At 28.8% G+C, this 26,357-nt stretch overlaps 1 protein-coding gene across 5 annotated transcripts in view; it reads left to right on the top strand.

The window, feature by feature from the left end:
• The window catches only part of LOC107447897 (uncharacterized), a 48,716-nt gene that overhangs the window by 10,609 nt on the left and 11,750 nt on the right, over positions 1–26,357 (top strand). For all 5 annotated transcript variants that reach the window (XM_043043919.3, XM_016062938.4, XM_016062937.4 and 2 more), the window contains 5 exons: positions 1,679–1,769; positions 4,478–4,535; positions 8,268–8,345; positions 11,641–11,748; positions 23,903–23,993. In XM_043043919.3, the coding sequence (XP_042899853.1) occupies positions 1,719–1,769; positions 4,478–4,535; positions 8,268–8,345; positions 11,641–11,748; positions 23,903–23,993 (386 nt within the window). In that variant the 5' untranslated portion in view covers positions 1,679–1,718. The remainder of the gene's footprint in view (positions 1–1,678; positions 1,770–4,477; positions 4,536–8,267; positions 8,346–11,640; positions 11,749–23,902; positions 23,994–26,357) is intronic.

Below are 26,357 nucleotides of genomic sequence, written 5' to 3'. Positions count from 1 at the left end.
AGCATTTATTCGATATAAATTAATTATAGTTAAATGTAGTAAAACAATTGATCTCAATGAACATAAAAAAAAAGCAACCGAACATCAAAGGTGTTATTTAATTTTCACTTTATTAATAAGCACTTATAAAATATAAATTAGTTATAGTTACATCAAGTAAAAAAAATGACCTCATTGAACATCAAAAGTGTTATTTTTGAAAACATAAATAAATAAAAAATCTCCTTCGCATCCGTGGTTGCTCAAACCAGAGAAATCTTCAGGTTAAAAATACAAAAAAAGAATCGAAATTCAAAACAATTAAAATTCAGAAACAGAAATAAAAAAAAATACTGACGAAGAAAGCAAAGTAAATAAGCACACACTACTGTGCGTCCGTGGTTACTCTAACCGAGAATATCTTCAGGTTAAGGTTATTTAACTCTGGGTTAGAGTAACTCGTAGTTACGTACACGGTGAAATGAAATTTTAGACTCTAACCTAGAGTTGCTCTCATAAAACCTGTTTTAAATTCTGACCGAGGGTTAGGGTCAATGGTGAATACGGATGTTAGTGTTTGCTTTTTAACTGTTTGTTTTTATTAACTATTGTTTCTTGTTGCTTTTTAACTATTTGTTTTTGTTAATAAAGGTTAGTATTAGAATGCAAAATAATATGTTTTAAATATCTTGCAGGTTATAAGAAATATGTCCCCCAGTTACCAAGTTTAGCAATTAATGGTTTTTTTACATATTTTTTTTTAAAGCTCCTAAAATTGTTTCCTAATTCTTGTGAAACTAAGAAACTTAATGACTATCTAGTTTATAAACTATCAAAGTATAAATGGTTTCTTCATCTTTTACTTATTTTTATGTATTGAATTTTAATTAAAAACTTAAAAAATATTTTTCATAAATTTTCCTATTTTATTTAAAAAAACATAAAATTTTTAAAAAAACGACGGAACAAACATACAGAAAACATTTGAGTGTTACATTAAAAATCAAAAGCTGTTAAATAAACCAAAACAAAGTAAGAAAAGTGTATATATTCCCTTTTTTTAAATTTCTTTACCTCTAATTTTTTAAATCTGGTTTTGCTTTAAAATTTTTCGTTCCAAAACTAAGCTTTTGTAATGATACAATTTTAAAACTATGGGAAAGAGAACAAACTTTAATTAATAAAATTTTTTATTTAAGAGTTATGCTTCATGCCCTAGTGAAATGTTATTGTTCTCAGTTTATATCATGTTTTACTTTAAATCATGTTTTTTTTCCAGCATATTTTAAGTTTTATTACTTTCATTTAAAACTAAATTTTTCATACAAAATTCGGATTGTACTTATTTAACTATTTTTCAAAAAATTCAAATGTTTTTACTCTTTTACCTAACTCTTTGACATTTGTAGTATAAAATGTATCCATTTAATTTCTCTTGGTTATAGTAAACTAAGAAGATTTTTTTTTTCGTTGATATTGTTTGAAAATTTATATAGCAATTTTATTTCTTTAACTTCCAGTTGACTATTCAATTACATACTGAATCTAGACAAAAAAGTTTCATGTCAGTTTCAAAAGATTAATTTTTGAGACTGATTTTTTATAATACCGTGATCCCAAACTGGTTATAAAAAGTTAAATAATTTCTTAACAAATATTTTTTACTATTTTTCTTTTAATGTATCTTTTGTTCTTATAGATACATTTGAACTTTTAATTTGTTGGTGAAGAACCTGAGAATGAATATGGAAAGAAACCTTAAAGTCCGTAACCGCTCTCCAGAACCTAGGGTATTTTCATATTTACTTCTTTTTAAATTTGAAACATTTGCTTCTTGTTTCAAAAGATATGTTTAAAATGTGAAGACCTTGGGGTAAAAGGTAACCCACATTTTTGTTGTTTAAAAATGAGCAGATTTTCCTGTCACGGATACTGTGCAAATACAAAAGTGAACTAGTATTCTGTTTCTTTCTCTAGATAGATGCAAAAATTTAGGCTGAATGATAGCTCTTGATAAAAATGTTTAAAGTAAGGGTCTGAAATCTTTATAAGATGTATCCCATTTAACCTTTTACGTTTTCATATAAAATTTGTTATACCGTACACCAAAAAAACCCCGATTTACTTCCTCTGAATATTATTTTTTTGAAGGATTTCTGACCACCGAAATATTGGATAGTCGCAATCTGGGAAATATAGCCCCAATAGTTTGATCAAACGATCGCTCCTATGTTTAGACCTCCTTAATGTTAATTTTACTTCCATATTTTGCCAGATGTAATGAACTTTTAAATCTAATTGAAAACTTTTTGCAACCAATTATAAAATTCGTTTATACAAAGATAATTCCATGCAAAAAACATTTTTTAGTAAATATTTATTGTTTTACTTAATAATGGTAGAAAAAAAAGTTTAGTTGTAAGTTGAAACAGTTTTTTTCATCATTTTAAAGAATGTACTTTTACATGGCAAAATTGGTTGAATAGTTCCTGAGAAATTGAATAGATATTTAAAATTCGATTTCTCAGGAACTTTTCAACCGATTTTGATCTTTTCAACCGATTCTGAATTTTGCCATGCAAAATTATGTTCTTTACAATGATGCAAAAAATTTTATGCCTTACAATTCTAAATTTATTCAACCATTCTTAAATAAAATAATAAATATTTGATAAAATTTATTTTTTGCATGGAATTATCTTTGGATAAACTAGTTTTATAATTTTGTGTAAAAAGTTTTTGATTTGCTTACAATTTTCTCAGAATATAGTGAAATACTCAAAAAGTAAAATTAACATTAAGGGGTCCAAACTTTGACCTGACCAAACTATGGGAACCATATTTCCCAGATTGCCTTCTATAATTTTGGGGGGAATCTGTCGAAAGAAAGACATGTTTATTCAGAGAAAGTACATTTTTGTGTCTAATTTCGTAACTTTAAATATTGTCTGCTCTTAATAATTAGCATATTTGAGGTCACTGCCTTGAGCCACTAAGAGTGAGTCCTAGAACGTGAAGATCTAATGATCAGATCTTGTTGAGGGTGGTCTGTTTATATTTTTGCTCGCTGAAATGACCCCTGAATCTACTGACAAAATTATTTTCAGACTGTCATGTTTCAGATAAATGTAAAAAAAGGCATAAAAAACTATATCTCACTTGGCTGGACAGCAATATGTACAGTCTTCCCCTCCCCCTCAGCAAATTCAAGATGGCAACTTAGCCCATTGGCCATTTAGGAAACAGCCAAAATTGGGCGAATGTTTCTTCCTAATACACTATTTATCTATCTAATGACATGGAAAATCTGTTTTACTAGCGGAGAAGACTGCAGGTTACAATACAACTTTATACGTTCAGAACCATCCGTGGGTTAAGCATGAATATATAGACATGCACAAGTAACCATAAATGTGTGAATTAATTTTATTTATGCTATTCTTAAAGCTAATTTCGTACAGGATCCCTTTTCACAAAGTCAGTTAATAACTTTAAAACCCACACAACATTTAATCGTTTTTTTTTTTTTTTTTACTATTTTAAGATGGCATCGAAAGTATTTTACACATAAGTACACTACTCTTTAATATATATTCATTGAAATCGATGAGATATAGGTTAACTGTTGGCTTATGTAAATTTTGTTGATCAATGTTTGGGAAAAGAGCCTCATTTGAAAGATTTTTTAATGACCTCCATTGCAAAAGTCAACTGTAAGTGTTTTTGCCTTAATAGTGTGAATGTAGAAAAACACAAAACAGTTGTCAGTGCTATGGCTCTCATATTTCACAAAATAATTAAATGTAAATTTATGTATTTTCTTATAACTCCAGAGGATCTTTAGTTTTGATGTTGCAAAACTTTAGGAAAAAATTTTCCATGAAAAAAAGCATGTCTCTTGTAGCTTTACATCAGTGTTTCCCAAACTTATGACTTTTGTGTGCCCTTTCTAAATTTTTCATAACGCTGTGTACCACCAATAAAAAAATAAATGTATTTTTTACTATTAAAAAATTGCACAAAAGTTTAAAATCAGAACTGGCTGTTGGCACCACTAATTATTAACTTTTAACTCTGCAAAATATAGCCAATAGGAAAATACGCAATCGTAAATTTTCATTGTTAGCTTTGTTTTTAAATAAAACTTTTTGAAGTTTCGTTTCTTGCAAGATATTTCACGTAAGAATGCGTACCCCTGCTAAACTGTTCCTGTACCCCTGGGGGTACTTGTACCGCACTTTGGGAAACACTGCTTTACATGATCAACAATGTCAATTCAATGTCTAACCTTGTCTTTCACTTAAATGGGCTCTTGAGTTATTATTTTATTACCATTTGTAAAATCTCGTTCAATGACAGTACAAAATAGCAACTCTGCATATAATCCTAATTACATGGGGATATTTTTACTTTCTTTGTCCTTCTGAAATATGATTGTAAGTAATAAATATTAATAATTTTTTTATTAATATATCTCTAATGCGTGATTCTCTTTCAGTCAAGGAAAGATAATATCCCAGGACCCTTGCACAAGCGAGCAACTGGCAAAGAACTTAGTAAGCATTTTAAGTTATCCTTTTTAATAAATATAAGCAAAATTTATGTATATATATATATTTAAAATTTGAATCTGAATTTGATTTTGTTCAGTTAATGTAACATTTGATTTATTATTAAAGAATTTATTGATTCTTGTAACCTACTTTTATTATCTTGTAACTATATCCCTTTTTATATGCAAGATTTTGATGAACATTGTATATTTAAATTTTTCCTGTGAGAACTTTCAAAGCTTCTGAATTTTTTAGTTAAACAGTTTTAAATAGTCTTAATTTTTACGTTCAGCAATAATTCGAAATTATTTGTGTGTCCTTTGTGACTAGCATTATCAGAAGTGTATTGTTAACCATATTGTGCTAATTTGGTCATGTTAACCATAGATTGAAGATTATATTGCTCTGAATTATAAGAGGATGGAAAAATTCAGTTCAGTATGTAATGTTTCTCCTTACATGACATATAAATATTTAATCATAAATTTCATTGAACAATGATTAAGTTCTTAATTTTTGAGAAAAATTGATGAGAGGCTATATAGGGTGTATAAATAGCATTAAATGGGAACAAAATTGATTATATTTAATTGGAAGCCACAATGGCCTAAAGGATGGAGAACTCGCAGAGGCAACTCAGGTTCAAATCCTAGTAAAGACTGGTCAATTCAAATTCTGCTCCTAACTCACATCAAGCATGACACTGATGTCAAATATGTTGAGTGGCAGGCTGCTGAGCTTATGAGAGTTTTTAATGTTTTTCCTCTCCATGTACTGTATATGTGGATGAACTCCATGAAAAAACCCTCTATGATGGCTAATTAAACCCATGGTTTGATCTAGCAGTTCCCTTTTTTTTTCAGGTTGGGTTCTAACTTACGAGGGTATGAAAATGAACATTTATACCGCCAAACATAAAAATTTGGTTGGCCATTCGAAACCAATTCTAGAATATTTGATAGACCTATATATTATTGATTTGGTAAATGAGAGTTTATGAAGCAAAGTTATCTTATTTTTTAATTCCCTTTGTAATATTTATTATAACAGTCAAACCCCGCTATAGTGAACCTTCAAGGGACCGAAATTTCGGTTCACTATAAGCGGGAGTTCACTATATCCGTTACGCGGGCAATTTAACTAATGACTCCCAAACTCCTCCCTTTTATTACACATTATTCAAATGAATGACTGAAAAATATTATGTAGTAGCAAAAAATGTGTTATTTTTTATTACTCTTCGTCCTGCGTACAAAAAAAAATTTGTAATCTTTAGCTGATGAGCAATCTTCAACATCAGATATGGAAATACTTCCCAACTCTCAGATAATTTTTCCTGAATTTCTGTTATTCCGCTTTTTAAACCTGTCTAACGAACACATAAAAGTAGTCTCATAAAATCGCTCAGCAAATTCATCTACACTTGTCCAGATACTGGAAGATGGCGGCGGCTTTGAATGCTTCTTCAACATCCTTGTGATCTGCTTTTCTCAACTTTTTTCTGCCATTTAAATTTTTTTCATGAGCAGAAATTGTTAATTGCCTATTTTTCCATATGTTACAAACTGTAGATTTGGATAGTTTACATTCCCCGCAAATATCAGCTTGATTACATCCATTTTCAATTTTTCTAATTATGCCCATTTATCATCAATGAAGAACATTTTACATTTACTGCCATCCATAGTTAAATTTGAGACACTTGCTTGCAGGTTTTTTTTTAACTGAACTGAGAGCAAAAAGGAGTTGAAATGAGGGCCTTATCAACACATATTAGTGTCTAACCCTTTGACCAATAATGAATAATTACTCTTTCCCTCTGACAGAAAATGCATATTGATCCCACTGACATCATCTGCCTGGGTTGGAAACATCTACTTGATTTGTTTAGGGATGAGAAAGTAAGATAAACGAAGCAAACAAGAAAAAAATGCTTATCGCTACCTTCCCCTCTATAGATGGTTTTAAAAATCAGTATATGTATTTATTTTGAAGTAGAAATTTTAAAATTATTACAAAAAAAAGAAGAAAGAAATCAGTCAATGACAGAAAAAGTTCATTATATCTAATTTCATCACTTTTTTGGTTCACTATATCCACAAAATATAACATTATACGGGTATACTAAGGCACGGGATCGAATATTTTGTTCACTATATCCGGGAGTTCACTATAAACCGTGTTCACTATAGCAGGGTTTGACTGTATTAAAAATAATTTATTCTATTTTCTGTGCATAAGAATACAATCAATATAAAAGTTGAAATTGCAATGCAAAAGTAAACATGAGAGGGACATCCTTTCAAAGTAACAGCATTTTAAAGGCATGCACTTGCTGATGATACTTCATATTTCTGATTATAATAATCAAAGTTTTCCCTAGAAATAAAAAAAAGTCTGAGTTCTTCCTCAGAGAAAAGGGCACTTTGAGTTTTGAAAGGTGACATCGTGAAAATTTGTCAAATGTGTAATATTATGTAAAAACTGAATTTGATCCTCAACAATTTTTAAATTACCCTTTTTTATTATTTAATCTGTACATTTTCAAGAGTAATACTCATTATCAAAATAAGAGAAAAATGTGTAGTTTATAAAAAATAATTAAAGACATCCTAAGACAATCACTGTGTACAAATTTTTTCAAAAAAAGTAAACTAAAAAAATGATTAATTGATAAACAATTTGGAAGTTTTTTGTATAATTTAAACTGAAAACTATGAAACAATGAATGTTTGAAGGTGTATTTTTTTTTTAAAAAAAAAGCTATTTATTTATAAAATAATTTTAAAATTTCAAATTACAAATAAATTTAAAATTATAAATTAAAAAATCCAAAATATGGGGAGAAAAGTTTTTTTTTCCTCATCTTTCTTAAAACTTCTGATTTTCAATGCTTGAATTGTTATATTTGCTTATATAAAAAAATAAGCAAATATTCTGAATTCTGCTGAATTCATTTAGATAATCCCAGTATCATTGGTGCAAAGCAGGTCAGGCCTTTCCTACTCATGTACTTAAATGCACAATTTACTTGATATGCATTATACATGAGCTTTTAAGAAATGCTGGAAATCTTTTCCTTCATGGAGTTGGAGATGGTATAGCCTAACTAAACCACCAAGGATTAGATCAACACTACTTCTGGAAAATAAGTAAAATTTTTAGTGAGATATTTATTTTAGAAACCTCATTTTGGTAATTCTATATCTATAACTTAATACAAAATCTACCATGTCATTATTTGAAGAGGAGTAAAATTTTAAATTCATGATAAAAATTTAAATAATAATTTACTAAATTGCTATTTTTTGATATGAATATGCAATGTAGTTTTATCAGACTGATTTAAAGGATAAATGTTTATACCATTAAGCATAATAGTGAAGAAATTGTTCTCACATAGCTAATACTGACTCTTATCCATATACAATTCAGTAAATTGATTAGGAAAAAAGTATGTTTAAAGTTGTGCTTTAAATAAGTATAAAATGCTATTGTGGCCAAACCAAATGTAATAAAACTTATTATTAATTATTGCCTTTTGAACTGTTCTTAACTATTGCTCGTTTATTGCTTCTTAAAACTAAAATGTCTAATAAATGGTTTATAAAAAAATAATTTTAAGTGAAAATCACTGATTAGAAAAATGAATTGTTTGATTTATCATATTTGGAAAAATTATTAAAATAATTGCTTCCTAAAATTTCTTTTACTAAATAATTTTTCTCGAAACAGGTCATAAAGATAAGAGGAGCAGTGCAGAGTTAGATGTTGTAAGTAGTCTTCTGAAACTTTCATCTCCAAGAAATTCTGGTGAGCTTTTCTTTTGTTTGAACACAAACTTACATAAGTTTTAATGAATGCATTATGTAGAATCTATGAAAATGTAAACTTTTTATGTACTATTCAAAGCTTGCAATAAATTTTTAGTTAAAAAGAGGTAAAAATACATTTTATCAATTTAAGAAATTTATTATCTTTAACCATTATCTATCCACACTATCCACTGATGTGTACTCAAAATTTTTCAAAAAATTTGGTTCTGCTTGTCTCGCTTTCCAATTTGCACTACTTTTCTAATTTTATGAGACCACCTTCTTTGATGTCACAAAGATGTATGTCCAGTGTTGATAATTTTTTCAAGAAATATGACATACTCATTTTCATTTTAAACTTTTAAATCTATCAATGACATCAAAAATTTTAATTTCTTATCTTATCATTTTACTATAATAGCTCAAGGAGGGGATCTCAAATATGCTAATTAATTAGTGCAGATGATATTTCTAGTTACAAAATCTGGCACAAAATGTACTTTCTGTGAAAAGTTTTTATTTTTTGTATGGATTTCTGACCCCCAAAATATAAGGGTGACTATAATCCAGAAAGCATAGTCCTCATAGTTTGGTCTGGAGAGAGGTCCAAAGTTTGGATCCCTTGATGTTAATTTTACTTTTTAAATATTTCACCATATCTCAAAATCAATGTAATTTTTGTATCACTTTCAGGATCTGTTATTTTTTATTTTAGCATCTTTAATTTTATTTATAATTTAACTTTGTGGTATATGATTCTTTTGTACAATTTCAATATTTTGACTTATAATCCATATAGTGATTTGTTTTCAAAAATATTAATTTAAAAATTTAGTTTTTCACTCTTCGTTGTTAAACATAATAATTTATTTTGGTCCTAATAAGTAAGTTCCAAACTTGAGTTGTATGCATATATTATGTTTTGTTCCAGAGTTATATAATTCAGATATGAAACTTTGTTTTTTACCATAAATTGAATGACTAGAAATAACAATTTTAAAACAATACAAAGTTCTTAGTTAAGTTAAGTGCATAATAATACATTTTTTATTTTACTTTAACATTACATACTACATACATTTTTTACATACAGTAAGACCTCGATTATCCAAGCTAATTGGGACCGCTAGTACCTCGGATATTGGAAATCTCGGTTAATAGAAACCATGTATAAAAACCTTCCGTGCTTGCGAATTCACATACTTTCAAACTAAACAACAATAGAACATATTTTAAATGATAAAAATAAACATATATGAACTTATATTTCACAGCTAAAAAGATTTAAAAAGGAAATCAACTGGTATTCAATAGGGTTACATGACCACTGTTGACAAAGCATTCGTGGATGTTGTCTTCTCACAATGTAATATTTCTTGGAAGTTGAGGGATTTTGTGGGGAAGTAGTGCCTGTAACACGGACAACGAATTTAAATGTGTAGAATTTTTTCCAAGTTGATTTTGGAAATGAGAAGAAAAAAAAGGTAAAAAAAAAAATCAGGCTTTGTTATTGCCTCAGTTAACAGAAACCTCTGTTAATCAAAGCTCGGTTGATCGAGGTTCTACTGTACTTACATTTTTTATTATACTTTAACACTATTTCTATATTTTACTTTCTGTTTGAGTTTCCTTTATGTTTGCTATAATAGTTGTTGATTAGGTTTAATCTTCTCATAGCTCAAAGAATATCCTAACTTTCAGGAGTAAATATGGGGAATTTTGTCTTGAAGAAGTTCTTTCATTGCTACCCCCTAAAAAATATCCAACTCAGTTACTTAAGTTAATTCTTTATTTTTTTAAAAATCTCTTTCACAGTTTCCATAAGTTACTATTTATTATGCCCACTTGAATAGCAAGCATAGTGAGTGAAGTATTCTTTTTTTAGGGATTAAAAGTGTTAGATCTATCTGGATTTTCAATTTTAGTTTATATCATATTCATAGCATTCAACCAATAATTATCTTCTTTCTAAAAACGTTATTAATGGTTCTTTTGGCACCTGAGAAACAAGATCATGACAATTTTTGCAGTTTATCTCCTAAATCACTATTTTCTATTTTTCTTGTGGCTGTTACTTTTTAGACATTATTATTAATGTGACTAAAAAATGTAACTCGTAACTCTAATTTTACCTTCATATTTAAATCTAAAAATTTCCTCTGAAAGAAATCTAATCTTGCAAATAAAGTAGTTTCTAAAACATCTTTGAGTTGTTTCAAACAGAAGTAATGTGCTTTAGAATACTTATATATATTTTTTAAATCTGCCTGCAAACGTTGATCCAGTTATTCAAAAATGTCTATTTTAAATTGCACTTAAGTTTTGCATCATATCTATACATTATTTCTGAGTTATCAATTACATCCAAAAGGTCTTCATTTCAAATTATAAATTTGATGCTAAAATATCAGCTTTAATAACTACTTTTGTTTCACTTTTCCAAGTTAAATTTTTTTTTTGCCATTAAATATACAGGGTGTCTCAGTTAAGCGTTTCAGAACTTTTAAGAGGGGTGGGGGGCATCCTGACGACTCGAAATCTTATAGCTATGTGGGGTCGGAAATGCTTTCCTGAGGCGGTGACGTACACAGAAGCACCATAAAAAAAAGAGACCGTATGTGAAAAATGGCTATAATAATACATTGAAAAAATTATATGGCCTCCTCGGTCAAACGACCTATCATGTCTTGATTTCTGGAGTAATATGAAAACATTGGTTTATGACACCCCTGTTGATAATGCTGGTTGCAAGAATCACAGTAGCTGCCTGCGAGATATGCCTGGAGTATTGCAGAATGTTCGAATGTCCATGCGCCGGAGATGTGAGGTGTACATTGTAGCCGATGGCAGAAACTTCGAACACTTACTTTGGCCCATGTACCATATAATTTTTTCAATGTATTATTGTAGCAATTTTTCACTTTACGGTCTTTTCTTTATGGTGCTTCTGTGCACGTCACCGCTTCAGGGAAGCATTTCCGACCCCACATTGCTATATGATTTCGAGTCGTCAGGATGCTCCCTACTCCTCTTAGAAGTTCTGAAACGCTTAACTGAGACACCCTGTATGCTTCTCGGCTATCATTTGTAGTTGAAGGTAAACTTTTTTAAATGAAGACAGACTGTGAAATGTAAAATACATATACAATTTGTTTTAATAATTAGCATCCTTTCAAATATTGTAAATCATAATTGTTCTATTTAAATTATGTTGTTTACTAGTTGAGCAAAATCTGGTAGCAATTTATGAATGTTATTTTAAGTTTTTTTTTAATGTTTATTCTCATACTTAGGAAGGAAATCTGATATCTCTGATTTAGGAAGGAAATATGATTCAAGTACGCAATCAGATCGTAATGCTGCTTATGGCTTACTGATGCTATCTGCTTCTGGAAATAATGGTGAATATTTAAATATATTTCATGTATATATGATATGTGTTTGGCAAAAGAATAATAATTTTTTTACATAATTTATTGCAGTTGTAGAAGCAAATAAGCTTATCCCTCATAATAATTAAAATTCATGTTTAAATGTTCAATGAAAAATATAATTGTTCAAATTTGTATGACCCATTATAGCCATCAAGAAAAAAAATAACAGAAATGTCAGTGCTTCAATCAAGGATCAAATATTTAGTTACTGGATTTGTAGCCCACTGTATGTTAGCCACTCAAATTTTTTATGTTTTTTAAATTACAGTCATCTATCACTCATGCATTAGCCCAAGAGAATCACATAAATGAGATCCCTCTATAAAGTTTTGAAGAATGAAAATAATAAGATATGAATTAATTTAGTTTCAAATGTAATATAATCACATTTATGGTTGTTTAAGTAATTACATTAATTTGAAAGGTAAATAGTAGTAATGATGTATGTATTATTGACTGCAATCTTCAAAAGCACTTTTTTCAAGTTTTACAAATGGGAAAGTAAAGATTTCCTTCCTGAATTAAATTGTAAATAATGAATTTCAGAGCACTGTTCTAATGTTTCATAGCAATTTTACTATATTTTCCTTGTTGTTACCATGTTCTACCCAATTATCATCCATTTCATTGTAATATCTTCAATTTGCCTTCTTTTGAGTATATAAAAATTGTCATGAACTTAAACAATTTCTTTGAAAGTAATAATTTGGTTGATACTGTTTGCCAGTCTTCATTACTTACCTAAATGAATATCCTATCTTGAATAGTGAATTTCTTATGCTCCTTTGTTTGACATTTTATCCTGAAGAACATACTACGTGCATCCTATCAAGAACAGGAACTTGGTTCGTGAAGTCTTATACTAATTGGTCACTTTCTACTGCAGCAACTTTAAACCTTTTTACAATGAGCTTTGATGTAGGGAATGATACTTTAATTTTAAGGTTGCAGCTTGCTTTCGCAGTTTTATAATCATCATTGAACAGCTTGCTTTCACAGTATTATAATCATCATTGAGCAGCTTGCTTTCACAGTTTTATAATCATCATTGAGCAGCTAACCCAATTTCGGGTTTACAGCTACCAATGTTCAACTCCATAGTCATGTAATTTTGAACCCAATCAGAAAGACTAGGGAACTTCTGGATCAACTGTTGAGAGAGATGTGCCCTCATTGAGGACTTTTTGATGGAACTAACCTGCATTTGCTTTACACAGTTACCACGGCTAGCTTGACGGCAAGGGAACTCTAACCCATGATCTGTCTACCACTGTGGATACTTTATTCACACTGTAGTCAATGCAAGCCGGGTATGGAATTCGCTTCGACCAGCCAGTGCCTGGATTCAAACCTGATTCAGAACGTTGAAAGTCGAATGCTCTATTCCCTGAGCTACTATGGCTCTGCTTGAACAGTTTGTAAGGAAAAACACTACTTTCATTCAGGGATGGCAAGTTTATACTTAAGTGGAAAAAAAGAACCACGGAAGACACCAGTATAAGAACCACCCTCTTTAAAATAGGTTTCTTCAAATGCAAGAAACTCTTTTTAATAAAAAAATATTAAGTATTAAATTAAAATTTTAAGCATTTTATAATTTTAATATAGTTTAAATAATAGTTGAAATAATCACTACCAAATCATTTTTAAAATAAATGAAAATAAAGAAAGCAAAAATTTTAAAGACTAATTTAATGAATTTCTTCAGAAATTAAAGCGCCCGATTTCTTTCAATGTCTTACAAAAAGAACTGTCGAAGAACTTTATTTATAACTATACAAAGAAATTTAAAAATATAGTAATCAAACTATATATCATCATAGTATACTGCAAATTACTCATTGTACTTATATTTAGAAACATTATATTAATTTTCAACCAAAGGCAGTTCTGAAAACAGTTCTTAAATTGTTTCCTATATTAGAAGCTAAGCTTCTTTTTTTCTTATATAATTTGATACCTTTACAGTATTTAGCTTAGAATTTATAAATGTTATAAATTGAAGGTAAAAAACTGGTTTTTACAATTGAAAAAGTTTTAAAAAAGTAATTTCTGAACTAATATTTTACCAAGTAATATTTATTTTTTAGATAATTCTATCTTTAAACAGAATTTTCAGTAAAATATAATTCATCTAGATATACATGTTAGTATTTATTTTGGATAATAAGGATAATAAATTAAAGTTCAAGATAAATTATTATCATAAGTTACATGGAATTTAAAATTCTGTATTATGTTTTTCATTCATTTTCTTCCAGTTTTTTCCACTTTCTTCCAGTATCATGGGAGAAATAGGTTTCTTTTATTCAAAATACCAGATGTTGAAAATAATGAAAGATCAAGGAAGAAAAGTGGAACGGATTTTATTCTAAATGGCGTAATTGGAAGCTTTTTCCAAAATGCGAGAAATGCGAATTTTAAAATTGATTTATAGAATTCGCGAATTTCTCGCGGTAATAATTTTTTAATGCGAGAAAATAATAAAATATGCGAGATTCTCGCGCTGTAGTGAAAACACTGAGAAGGAGTGGGAAGAAATGACATTGGAAATTCTTGTTTTCCGTCTGTCTTGACAGTTACTGTAGTTAGGAGAATAAATTGATCACTTTGTAAGGGGTTAGGGGGGCAAGGAATTAGCCATTTCACTTTGATGAAGGTTGGTGTGGTGTAGTTAACTTCACTCTTTTAGTCAAGAGCATTTTTCTTTTGCTGATTGTAGGGCTGTATGCTCAAATTCCTAAGTTTACTTCTTAAGTTCTATTTATTTAAAAGGACAATATGCTCTATATACTAATTTGGAGCATTTTATATATTTAAAAAATTATTCTAGTAATTATTTTTGACTTCATTAAAAGCGAAAAGACACCTAAATTTAAAGATCTATTTTCTAAAAAATCTAAAACAGATTCTGAATAGGTTAAAGGAACGACAGAACAAGAAACAGAAATCCGCGACAATGTAAAAGAACAGGGTGGCCACCCACTTGGAAAACCTTGAAAACCTGGAATTATCAGGGAATTTTTTTATAATGGAAAAAACCTGGAAAAATCAGGGAAATATGGATAAAAACCTGGAAATTTTAAAGAAAGGCTGGAAATTTTTTCCTACATATTTTTTTTAATTTCACTAAATTAAATTATTTGCTAATTTTCTTAATTTAAATTGTTTCATCCATTATACCCACATTTTTTAGACGGAAATGTATCTCCAAACAGTTGAAATATCATCAACTTACTTTGCTTTCATCAAAATTTGCTCCATTTTAACCCTGTTAAACTAGAATACAACATAAAATTCTCCTATGGTTGCTAAGCAAATGTAGAAACCTTTGATCTCTATGCAGACTATGGGACTGTGCAATTTTGGTTATAATTTAATAATGATAGATTTTATATTTCACTCTTTTTCTGAAGGCTTTTGAACTCAAAGAAATCTGTAAATTATTTATTCTCAGCAAACCAACCAATCACGCATTTTCCCCCATCACTAGCAGCAATGTTTGTCGACAAATTGTTACAATTCTTGCATTAATGCTAATTTTTTCTATTTCATTTTAACCTTTTATAGTATATTTTTATTTTGAAAAAAGTTTTTTTTTAGAGCTAACTATATATTAATATCAAATTTTACGGTTTTGTAGGTAAATATTAGTTTTTTGATTCAAAATTCGAATTGTATAGTTATTAAAATATCGAAAGTTCGTAAATGTTGCTTCCATTCTAGAGATGATATTTCAAAACTATTCCTCTTTTTACCTAAAAGGTCAGCCTAAAAAGGCTGACAATGACTAAGGAATATATAGGAAACATATCATATTAAATGATGTATATACATAAAATATCATTTCTTTTATTCATATGTGTTTAGTCAGGAGAAGGAAAACGAAACTTAGTGTTTCAGTTCTGCACTGTAAAAGATTCCAGTTGTTCAAACAAAAACAATTAACTATGCTAAACTAAAAAACTGTGTGTTTAGACTGGAATTCTTTAAATGTTTTAATTTCAAATAACAAAAAAAAATCAAAAAGTATAAATTTTAAGGAATTTTATCTATTTTTTTTCTTCTACAGAGTATAGAACTAAAAATTAGACAATTTTATATTTCTGACATTTATTTTTTTATACTGAATCTCTTAAAATAAAAATGCTATTTCAAAGTACCATTATTTAAAAATTTGACTTGAGATATTGGTTTAAGGAAAATATGATCAGTGAATTTTATAAAAAGCACTGGTAAGATGAAATACAGTATAATGCAGTATACAGTACAGCTTTATATTGAAATGTAATTACAGTGATTCACAAAAGTGTTATGACTTTCAATGAAATAAGACTATCCATTAATTAAAATGAATGTTTCAGAATGTATATTTAATGATAAAAAATGTGTTCTAATCTTAACAAAACTGAAATATTTTAAATAACAATATGAAATATTTTAAAAACGAAGGAAAAGTTTATTTTTAAGGAATCAACCATCAAAAAGTGACAAAAACTTTATCCCACAAAAGTCATCATATACTTTTAAAGAAAAAACTCAGTCTATTAGTAAATCTAATTTTTCGTTAAATTAACATTTAGTGGAGTTTCCTTTAGCATCTACAATAGCTTTTAAAGGTTGAAAATACGTGTAACTAGTTTTTTTTTGTCAGGTGAAATTCGTGCAGAATATTTTTTAAAATTTTTACAGAAACTTTTACAACACTCAATTGCAAATTTATGAATTTTTCCACAAAATTTATAATTTTTATCTCTGATATGAAGTCCTTCTTTTAAGCATTTTATCACATATTGCACAGTTCAATTGAATACAATAAACTAATTTAACATATTCATTACTGATTTACCTCTTATGAAGACAAATAATCAAATTTGGTCTATTTTATTACGACCACAAGTCATTTTTAAAAGATAAAATAAAATATTATGGAGTTAGCAAGCAAAAATTAAAATATAATTTTGCTATTATAGGTTTGATACTAAATTGCTAATAAAGAAATAAAAAATTAAATGAAAAATAATTAAATAAAAAAAGCAATTGACAATAATTTTAATTCTGAGATCCAAAACATTTAAATGTAAGATGACTTTCGTGGGGTAACATTTTTGTTACTATTTGATTAAAAAATTTACTTTTGCTTTGTTTTTAAAATATTCCATGCAGTTTTGCTAAGAATAGATTATACATCTTATTATCAAATACCCATTGTGAAATATTCATTTTAATTATTGAATTATTATTTCCTATTTCAATATAAGTTATAAGTGAGTGAGCACTTCTGGGAGCCACTGTAATTATTAAAAATTATTGATATATAATCACCTGAAACGGTTTTCTTTTCCTTAATGAAAATATATTAAACAATACTTATCCAAGGTGATATATTGGTGATTCTGATTTTGTCATTTTGTAGGTACACTTTGAGCAAATACTACTTTAAGTAACACATTAAATTCAATAAAAACAATTAAAATTATTCAATAAAAGCAACATATTCTGCAAGCTAAACATATTATTTTCTCCTCGTCGTAATTTTTTAAAAATTAATGTTGTACCAGAACATTAAAAATAATAAAAAAAATAAAAAATTTTTCAAGATATGTTTAAGAAAATTTTTTTTGAATAAGATATTTTATAATAGACACTTTTCTTGTACACATCCTACACTTTATAAGAATAAAGGAAAAAAACACAAACCTGGAAATTTTAAGATTTTTACCTGGAAAACCTGGAAAAATCAGGGAAATTTGAAATCTGTTTTGAGTGGCCACCCTGAAGAAACATTAATGTATTAGCTTTAACCAAGAAAACTAAATTAGTCTTCTTGAATGCTGGACACAGGAATAATTTCAATACTTTTCCGAAAAATATGAGAGATTAATAGTCGTTAAAGTTAAATTAAAAATTAAGTATTGTTGTAAATTTTATGTAAGAAAAGCCAGAGGCATTCTTACTTCATTAAGAGCGGAAAAAATGCCAACCAGCAAGCATCCATAAAAATAAAAAAAATAAATGAACAATTCAATTCAAAATATCACACTTATGTCAGAATAACTTTAAATAGTCAAAAATTTGTCTGATTTGCAAAGTCGTTGACTAGAATAATAAAAAATGCATAGAGCCAACATATAAAAAATATTTATTCCTGCATACAGTTTAAAAATAGACTAAATATGAAGGTCTCCATTCAAGGAAAACAGCATCAAAAATTTTTCACCAATAAAATAAAAAATGAAATGTAAAATAACAGTGAAGGATTTAAAAATTTGCATTATTATTGATAAAGCTTTGACTGTCTGCAGCTAGTTTTAAGGATTTTTATTATAGTGGAAGATCTAGAAATAGCACCTATCATCCTTGTCAGATTAGTTGAATTGCAAAAGCAAGATTCTGAATCAATTTTTAAAATCCTATGCAGACTTGAAACAGCATATTTGGCAGCAATTATTTAAAACAATATCTAATTACATTCTGTCCTGATGTAATGTTTTTAGAATATTATAGACTGGCATTGTTTAAGTTATTGTCTTCAGTTTGTTTTGGATAATTAAATCCAGGAAATCGAAGTTAATAATTTAAAGTTTTTTATTGATTAAATGTATAAAATTTTTCATCTATCAAACAAAAATCAGGTTGAATTTTTCAGGATCTGGGGGCAGCTTGGAAATTGAATCATTAAAGTAGGGTGTGTTTTTAGGCCACAATAAGCAGCTTGCAGTTTAAGATCAACCACTGCAGTTTGGCTTGTTTATCAATCTCTGTATTTGTTCTTCATGGAAGCATTACAAGAATGAAATTTAGATTTAATTAGAGTGGAAAATTTGATTCAATGAACAATTAAAGCTTTTTAAATACTCAAGACTAATGATGGATCTTGGGAAAACATTTTAGGAAACTTTTAGCTTTAAAAAATTTGAATGTATTGATTTTAGTGAGAACAAAAGTTCAAGTTTTTACCATGCAAAAAGTTGATAGATAGCATAATTTAACAGATTAATGAATTCTGGTAATTCAATAAGGTGCGATAACAAATCTGATGAGAATTGGCTAGGTTTCGTAAAATATTTGGAACTGGAATGATGGGAAAATGAAAATGTCCTTGTTGCTTGGAGAGAAGCAAAAGACTAACTGCCTCTGCAGTGTTTTTCTTTCTTTTACTTTTACATTTCTGGTATTGAATAGACATGAATGACAGTAGAAATTATATTTAAAAGTTTTTTGGAAACATGAACAATAATTTTATTCCTAAGAGTATTTAGAAAAGAAAGAATATTTCAAGAACTGTCGCTATGAGTTCTGCTGAAGCTGTAAGAGGCTTTGGCCTCTATAAGTTACATTTGCAGACATTTTCTTTTAAAAAAAAGATTTACTGTAAAAAATAATTTTAAATATAATAATTTCTTTACTGGGATTATCTCTGAAACTACCCAAAGCTTGTGTTTATAAAATGGAACCACAATGCCATTGATACTTGGATGAAAAATAAGAAAGTGGAAAAAATAAGTAAGAACCAATTACCTATAGAGCAAGACTTCTTACTCTTTTACTTACTTAGGCTCTTCACATTGTTTGGTGCACAGAGTGTCCTGCTTGCTTTTCCATGCCCCCACGTCTTTGACTTCCTTTAATCCCTTAAAATTTTCTTTTTAATATCTGCCTTCTCTTGTCTCGGCCAAGTCTTCCTTGGTTTTCCGGTTTTTCTCCTGCCATCAGAGACCTAAGAAAAAGAAACATGTATTAATTTTTTTCTTTGCATTCTTGATATCTGTCCCATCCATTTCCACCTTCGCTTATAAATTTCATCTGTAGCAGTCATGTTTGCTTTTTCTAATATTGTTTCATTTCTTATTTTAACTGGCTAGTAAAAGATTTAGAAAATCCTCATGTTTTTGGACTTTCTAAGGCATCATGTATTAGAACCATATGATTAAATTCATCAGACTTTTGTTAAATAGAATTTTATTTTATATTGTATTTTGTCTACTTACTTCTAGAATTTTTTTTTGTCCCGCAGTGGACTGATCGTTAAGACACCCATCAGATCACCGAAGTCAAGCATCACTGGCTGTGGTCAGTGTGCGGGTGGGTGACCACTTGGATCAGTCTGTGTATGGACCAAGGGTGCGCGGTATCGGTCCTCGTTAAACTGTGCTATCGTAAAGTGCTCGACTTCGCGCGCAGGTCGTCAGGCTACCGAAGCGGGGGTGCTATCCCCTCTGCAGAGGATCAAAATTGTGATGGCATGTCTTCGGATCATCCTCGGGGATGTGTCCGAGACCGTCGCCAATAGCCCATTGTGCAGCTCTAGTGCGACGTAAATGAACTAGAACTAGATCTAGAATTTCTTAAGATTTCTAAATTGTGTATTTGTATGAATAACTCTGTAATATCTACTCTTGATTTTTTATCTTGTGAAAATTCTTCCAATCTTGTTAGATTCTTATTTTTATCACATTTAATATTGAAAAAGCATCTAAAATTTATCAAGATATGGACATTTTGAAAAGAAACAATTTTTCTCTCTTTATACCCTTCTAGTGTATTAGCAAAAATTCTTAACAAAAGAGGGAAAAATTGTTCAAGTACTTTTAGAGCTTTCATCTCTTTTGAAAAGTACACCTTGATGTTGAGGCTCTCAGACTGTGTTCAGGGAAATGATTCTGAGTGCTCTGCAGATAGATCAGACATGTCTAAATAAAAAATATTTTTCTTAAGCCCACTTTAAAGTTTTAAAAAGGAAAATTTCAACAATGTCCCAGCTTCTTGTTTGCCATGCAATAAATTTACGTTTCGTAGGCAAGATAGACATCAGTAAAAAGTTATGAGGCCAAAATGTGTATCTGCAATATATGCTTTGAATTTTCTAATATATTTTTCTTCAAAGATGTGTTAAAAATATAAACAGTGGAATCTAACATCATGCAAGCTTAAAAAACAAAACCACTTTGTGGGCTGGCATTTTATTTGATAAATACAGTATATAGCTGCTATATAAAATTCTATGTTCTGTATTAAATTTCCAATTAAAGAGGCTTTCCCTGGGAGAAAAAGTTTATGAGCAAACAAACTCTTGCAATGGTGGAAAGAGATACAATTTAATTGTAGAAATCAGTATACAATACCTCAAAGGCAAGAATCTGGTGCACATAATGCACCTACATTAATTACTGGAATTGTTTACTAAGAAAAATATAAAAATTTTAACTAAAACTGATTTGTTTCTGATTTATTTAAAAACAATTCTACTCTTGAGAAAAATACTGATTTAGTTATTAATCAAATCTTTTTCTAATTTAATATTAAACTATTACATCTTTTTCATTGTACATTATAATAAGTTGTTATGAATTCATACCTGAAATAGAGAATTTTTAATGTTGCAAGCATTCTTTATTTTCCATTCCAAACATTGTTAGATAATTCAAAAATTCTGTTAGATAATTAATTTCAATATATCTGAAAATATAATAAAATTTATAAACTCATATCTGTTAAAACAGTTTTTCAATATTCTTCAGAAATATATGATATTCCAGGAATATGAAATCAGATGAAATGTTTAAAAACATATTTTGATAATAAAATTAGTAATTTATGTTGCGATTCAATGAATGTTTAATAAAGCTTTGTACTCAACAATTGTTACTTTCATATTTCTTAACTTATATATTTATTACACACAGTCGAAGGGTTTTTTTTTTTTTTAGATTGTTTACATTTTGTTTAATCATTTTGTAAAATGTATTTTAGGAATAAAAATTAATCATCACATTTCAAAAGCTAATAAGTTCTTTATTCATAGTGCTAACGCTGATGGTATATCCTTTTCCACAGTAATGAAAATTGTAATAAAAGAACAATTAAACAAAGATTTACCAAAATGTGTCGTAAATGAATGTTTTATCGAACCTGAATTGCAAAGAAAAAGTGTAACACATTTTAAAGTAAGAGAAAAAAGAAAGACACTCCTAAATTTAAAAAGAATAAATGAAATTTGCATGTTTAGACAAGAAAAAAGCAAGTTTAAAAAATACAAAATTCTCATATTTATTTTTTTAAAAATAGTTATAATTCCTAAATTAACTAATATGAACAAAACCAAGGATTAAGTAACGCAATATATTTCATACCTAATTATAGGGGGGGAATTGATAAAATAAAAGGAAAACTTAATAATCTAAATAAAAACAACACTTGAAAATTATCGAAACGATAGTTAAAAGAGGCACTAGCATAAATATTAAAACCCGGAATAGGGCAAGATCAACGAAATTAAAAAAAAAAACCTATTGATAAAATTTATAAATAAAAATAATTAATTTATTGAGTGTGAAATTTTATCGTGAAAAGAAAAAAAATCAAACGTAGTGGAATTAGAAAAATCTGCAATCTGCTTCATAAAATAATCGTATGTTTAAATTAATAAACAATTCTCCATTTATTTATTTTTTTATTAAAAACACGATTTTTAATTAAAGCAGATGTGATTCCACATCAAGAAAAACTTGCAAATGATACCGCACTTCCGAAGGATCAGAATTTATTCTAAAGAAAAAGATTTTATTTTTATTAATCAATGTCAAATAGATAAATATATTTTTCTCTTTCATCTTCTGCTCACTGATATGCATGTGAAATGCATTTCCCATATCCCCTCGTAAATCAAACAGAAAATGAAATCAGCATGCCACTCCTTTGAGTTTGATTGACTGCCTAAAGGAGAAAATAAAAAATTCGTCCCTTCCCTGCCTCCTCTCAATCTAAGGATCTTCAGGGTCTCAGAAGAAATGACGTTTCTCTGGGTAAACGGGGGAAAAAATTCTCCCCTTTCTCACATTTTCCTCTACTCAACCTCAAGGATGAGTCCAATTTCTGCTTTTTTTTTCATAATTGTTTTAGTTTAAAATGGTGCGAAAACCGAGCAAACTTTTTCCTGGATATCGGATAAATGGTTCTCTACTGTAGCTTTAGTATTTTTCAAGAAGCCTGGTATTTTTAGGTTTATTACTATGAGCCATCACACTTCTAATTAGAAAATCTACATATCTTGTTCTAAATAGTATGGTTTCAAACAGGCTCATGGGTGCAAGTCTTCCGCCCCCAGGACGGATTTCCGTCTTTCGAAAATGTTCGTGGACGAAAGTAAGACAGAAACAAGACTGACTCGAAGATGGAAATCGGATTTTTTTTTCTGTCTTTAAAAATATTTTTTAGGTCTACGTTATTGGTCTACTTTCTTATGTCCTGTTGTTATTTTATCAAAAGACAGAAGAATAAATATTTTTTGTACAGTATTTAAACTTGATGTATTATGGTAAAGCTTTCTTAGATAGTTTGCATATTTCGAGGGGGTATTGTGTATGTTAGGTATTTCAGTCAAAAATTTTTCAGTCTTGGCCTTTTTTCCAACTTGCACCCATGAACAGGCTTATGGCAATGACACTAGCAAAGGCTTATTGCACTGAACATAAAAATTGGTTCATAAATGAGTGACAAACTAGGGGTTTTTCGTTGCAACTATGAACTGTAATAAAAATAAAAGACACTTTTCTGTGAACGTAATACAAAACTGCCGGTGCAAAACTTAAATTTACAATAAATAAAAAATCCTCTCCTTGCTCTATTCAAATCTTGATATGACAGTGGTACATCCTCTAAATGTACACAAAATTTATTCTCCATTATTAATAATTCAGATATTATTTCTCTTTGTTTACAGTGTTTCATGTTAATGTTATTTTATTGAAATTCTATTATAGTCTATTCAATCTTTTGGCAATTTTACCTCATTGAAATCTTCATTTGTCATATGATTCATATTTCCAACTCATAAACATTTGTAAATATTAATTAAGAATTGCTTGCAAACTCAATATATATATCCATATATACATCAACTGTTGAACTTTTCTTAAAATATGTTTACTAGTAGCAGAATATAATATTAACTTCCTTTTAATTCTATCAAATGATGCTGTTATACAACTTTATTTATTATCATAACCTTAGTTAGAAATTGTGTTCTTTGGTTGGCATGTTTATTTTTTAAAGTATGTAAAATTTGCATCTTCAGTTTTGAGTTTTCATTTTAAATTAATGCAAAACAATTGATTTTTAGTTTTAGGTAATTCATCTACTGCAGAAGAATCACAAGACATACGTGTGATTTTGAAGAATCTTCATCATGACCATAATTATGCAGTTAACTGGTAAATTTTCAATTAATATTCTAATATCATGTATGTAAACTTTTGTCCACATTTTAATGTTTTTTTTTTGCACTTAAAAAGTATTATGTTATTGGGATCAAACAGACAGAAGTAATTTAAAGATTTAAATAATTATACTTATCCACTTGTTGTTATCTACATTTTAAATCAACTAAGAAAGTAAAGCTAAAGTGTATGATGATTGAATAACTATTATAATGAAGTGAACCAGTAACTCAGCTGTGCAATTTTCCTGTATGACAAAGAGGCTTTCACCCTTGTATTACTATTTAGTTGGTGGTGTGACATCGCTCCTTGACATAAATATATTTTCTATTTATTCTTAAATCAATTAGCTCTGAAATTGCTTACAAATCTGGTGATTAAAAGTGTTAAACCTTTGACTGCTATGGGTGCAAATATGCATCCTACGCATGCTATTGGTGTAGATTATGAGTGCAAATGCATAACCATTTTATAACTTAAGCTTTGGTGAATGAACACTTCATATTGAAAATATAAAATATTTGACAGCCAACAAAATCAATATTGCTTGTAAAAGTATCCAATCCTCAACTATGGCTTCAACTTAAAGCAGTCAACAGTCAAAGGGCTTATAAAAATAGTAAAATCAACTTTGGTTATCTCATGTTTTTCAGCACTAGAGGTTTAGATAAACCTGACTCTACTGTAATTGTGATTAACTACTGGAATTACTGTAATATCTGCTATAACTTATGACTATTGTTAAAAAAATAATAAGGTTCCTTTTTTCCCATCTTAGTTATTATCTTATGAAACTTTAAACTGCAATGCCATGCCTGATCATGAAACACTAAGCAACACAGTTTATGAACCATCTAGGGGGGGGGGGGATCTAAGCATCAAAATTGGAGTAACATGGTGTAGAACCATTGCAGTTTAGTTTTAGTGCTACCGTCAGAGCTAATCTCATTCATTGTAAAGGTTAGCATTTACAGTTTAACCCTTTGGCTACTAATGGGAATCAGTTGTCCTAACAAATGCTTCAAAATTACTAATTGGTTGAAAGGCAATTAGAAACTCATTGTAATATGTCCCAGTCATAGAGTCGAACCAAGTATACATGTTTCATGTGTCAAATATCCTCTAGATGTCGCTACTTTGATGGCGCTAAAGAGTTTCTTGCATGAAATAGCATTGTGATTTTGCGCTGGGACATATATATCCCACTAGTATTCTTCATTGGGACAGATATATCCCACTCGTATTCTTCATTAGGATTGTTATGTCCATTCATATTTTCTCAAATGAACATAGAAAAAAGAACAAATATGAGTTGTCCAATGAGTAATTTCGGACTATGCAAATACCCTGTATCATACCATGTAAAAAAAAAGTGTGTATAACAAATTTTTCCGGAATGATTGATGTGCTCATAGTAAGTTGATCACTACAGGTCAGACATATGTATCCCACCATTAAGTACAGCTGGGACAGCCTCTAAATTGATAACTGCTTGTCAGAAAAATCCCAAATACTAAATTTGCATTATTTGTGACTTATTTTGTCCTTTTGAATAATAAACGGGACAAAAAAATCTTTTTTTAAAATTCGTAGTCAAAGTGTTACATTATCTTCAATAAAAAATTACTACTAAAAGCAACTAAATAAGCTAAAAAGGATATTTAATTTGTTAGCAATTTGTTAATAGCAACAATAAAGCAATTTTTTTATATCAATCACAGATGAAATTGAAACATACTGGAATAGTTAAAATAGCAATTTTAGGAGATTGGAAAATTGAACAGTGTAGGTGAGAAAACTCAAAAAAATAATCACCAATCGGCATCAAGGGTGTACTTTTGTGAATTAGTATCAAAGCTAAATCCAGTGGTTAAACAGCTTATTAACAGTCTTTTACCCAAAGTGGTGAGAAAAGAATATAAGTCATAGCATTTATTTCAAAGTCACAAAGTTTATGTGCCTGCAATAGAGAGAAAATTTAAATAACCAACAGGTAGACAAAATTGAGTTAACAAAAACAGAATGAATTTTTTCTAAGAAAACTATTTTTTCAGCAACATAGAAAATTTTTTTATTTAAGAAAATGAGTGTAGTAAAATAATTAAATACAAAGCCACTTGTCGTGCCATTAATGAGTATTACACATTTCTTATCCTTCCAATATCATTTAACTTCAAAATATTTCTTTAGTCCTCTAATATTTTGTTCAATAAATATGATCATTAAATCTTTTCCTTAGAAAAACACTTGTAACTGATAGTGTTATTCTAAAAATAGGTTCAAACTTCAAAATATTAATGAGATATAAATTATATATAATAGACAGAGTATATTATATATTATTCATATCTTATTAAT

The sequence above is a fragment of the Parasteatoda tepidariorum genome, chromosome 11, assembly GCF_982258835.1.
Source record: "Parasteatoda tepidariorum strain Cologne lab strain chromosome 11, Ptep-v5.0, whole genome shotgun sequence".
NCBI classification, from domain to species: domain Eukaryota; kingdom Metazoa; phylum Arthropoda; class Arachnida; order Araneae; family Theridiidae; genus Parasteatoda; species Parasteatoda tepidariorum.
Note: the sequence above shows the minus strand (reverse complement) of the source record. Positions and strands in the feature narration are given on the sequence as shown.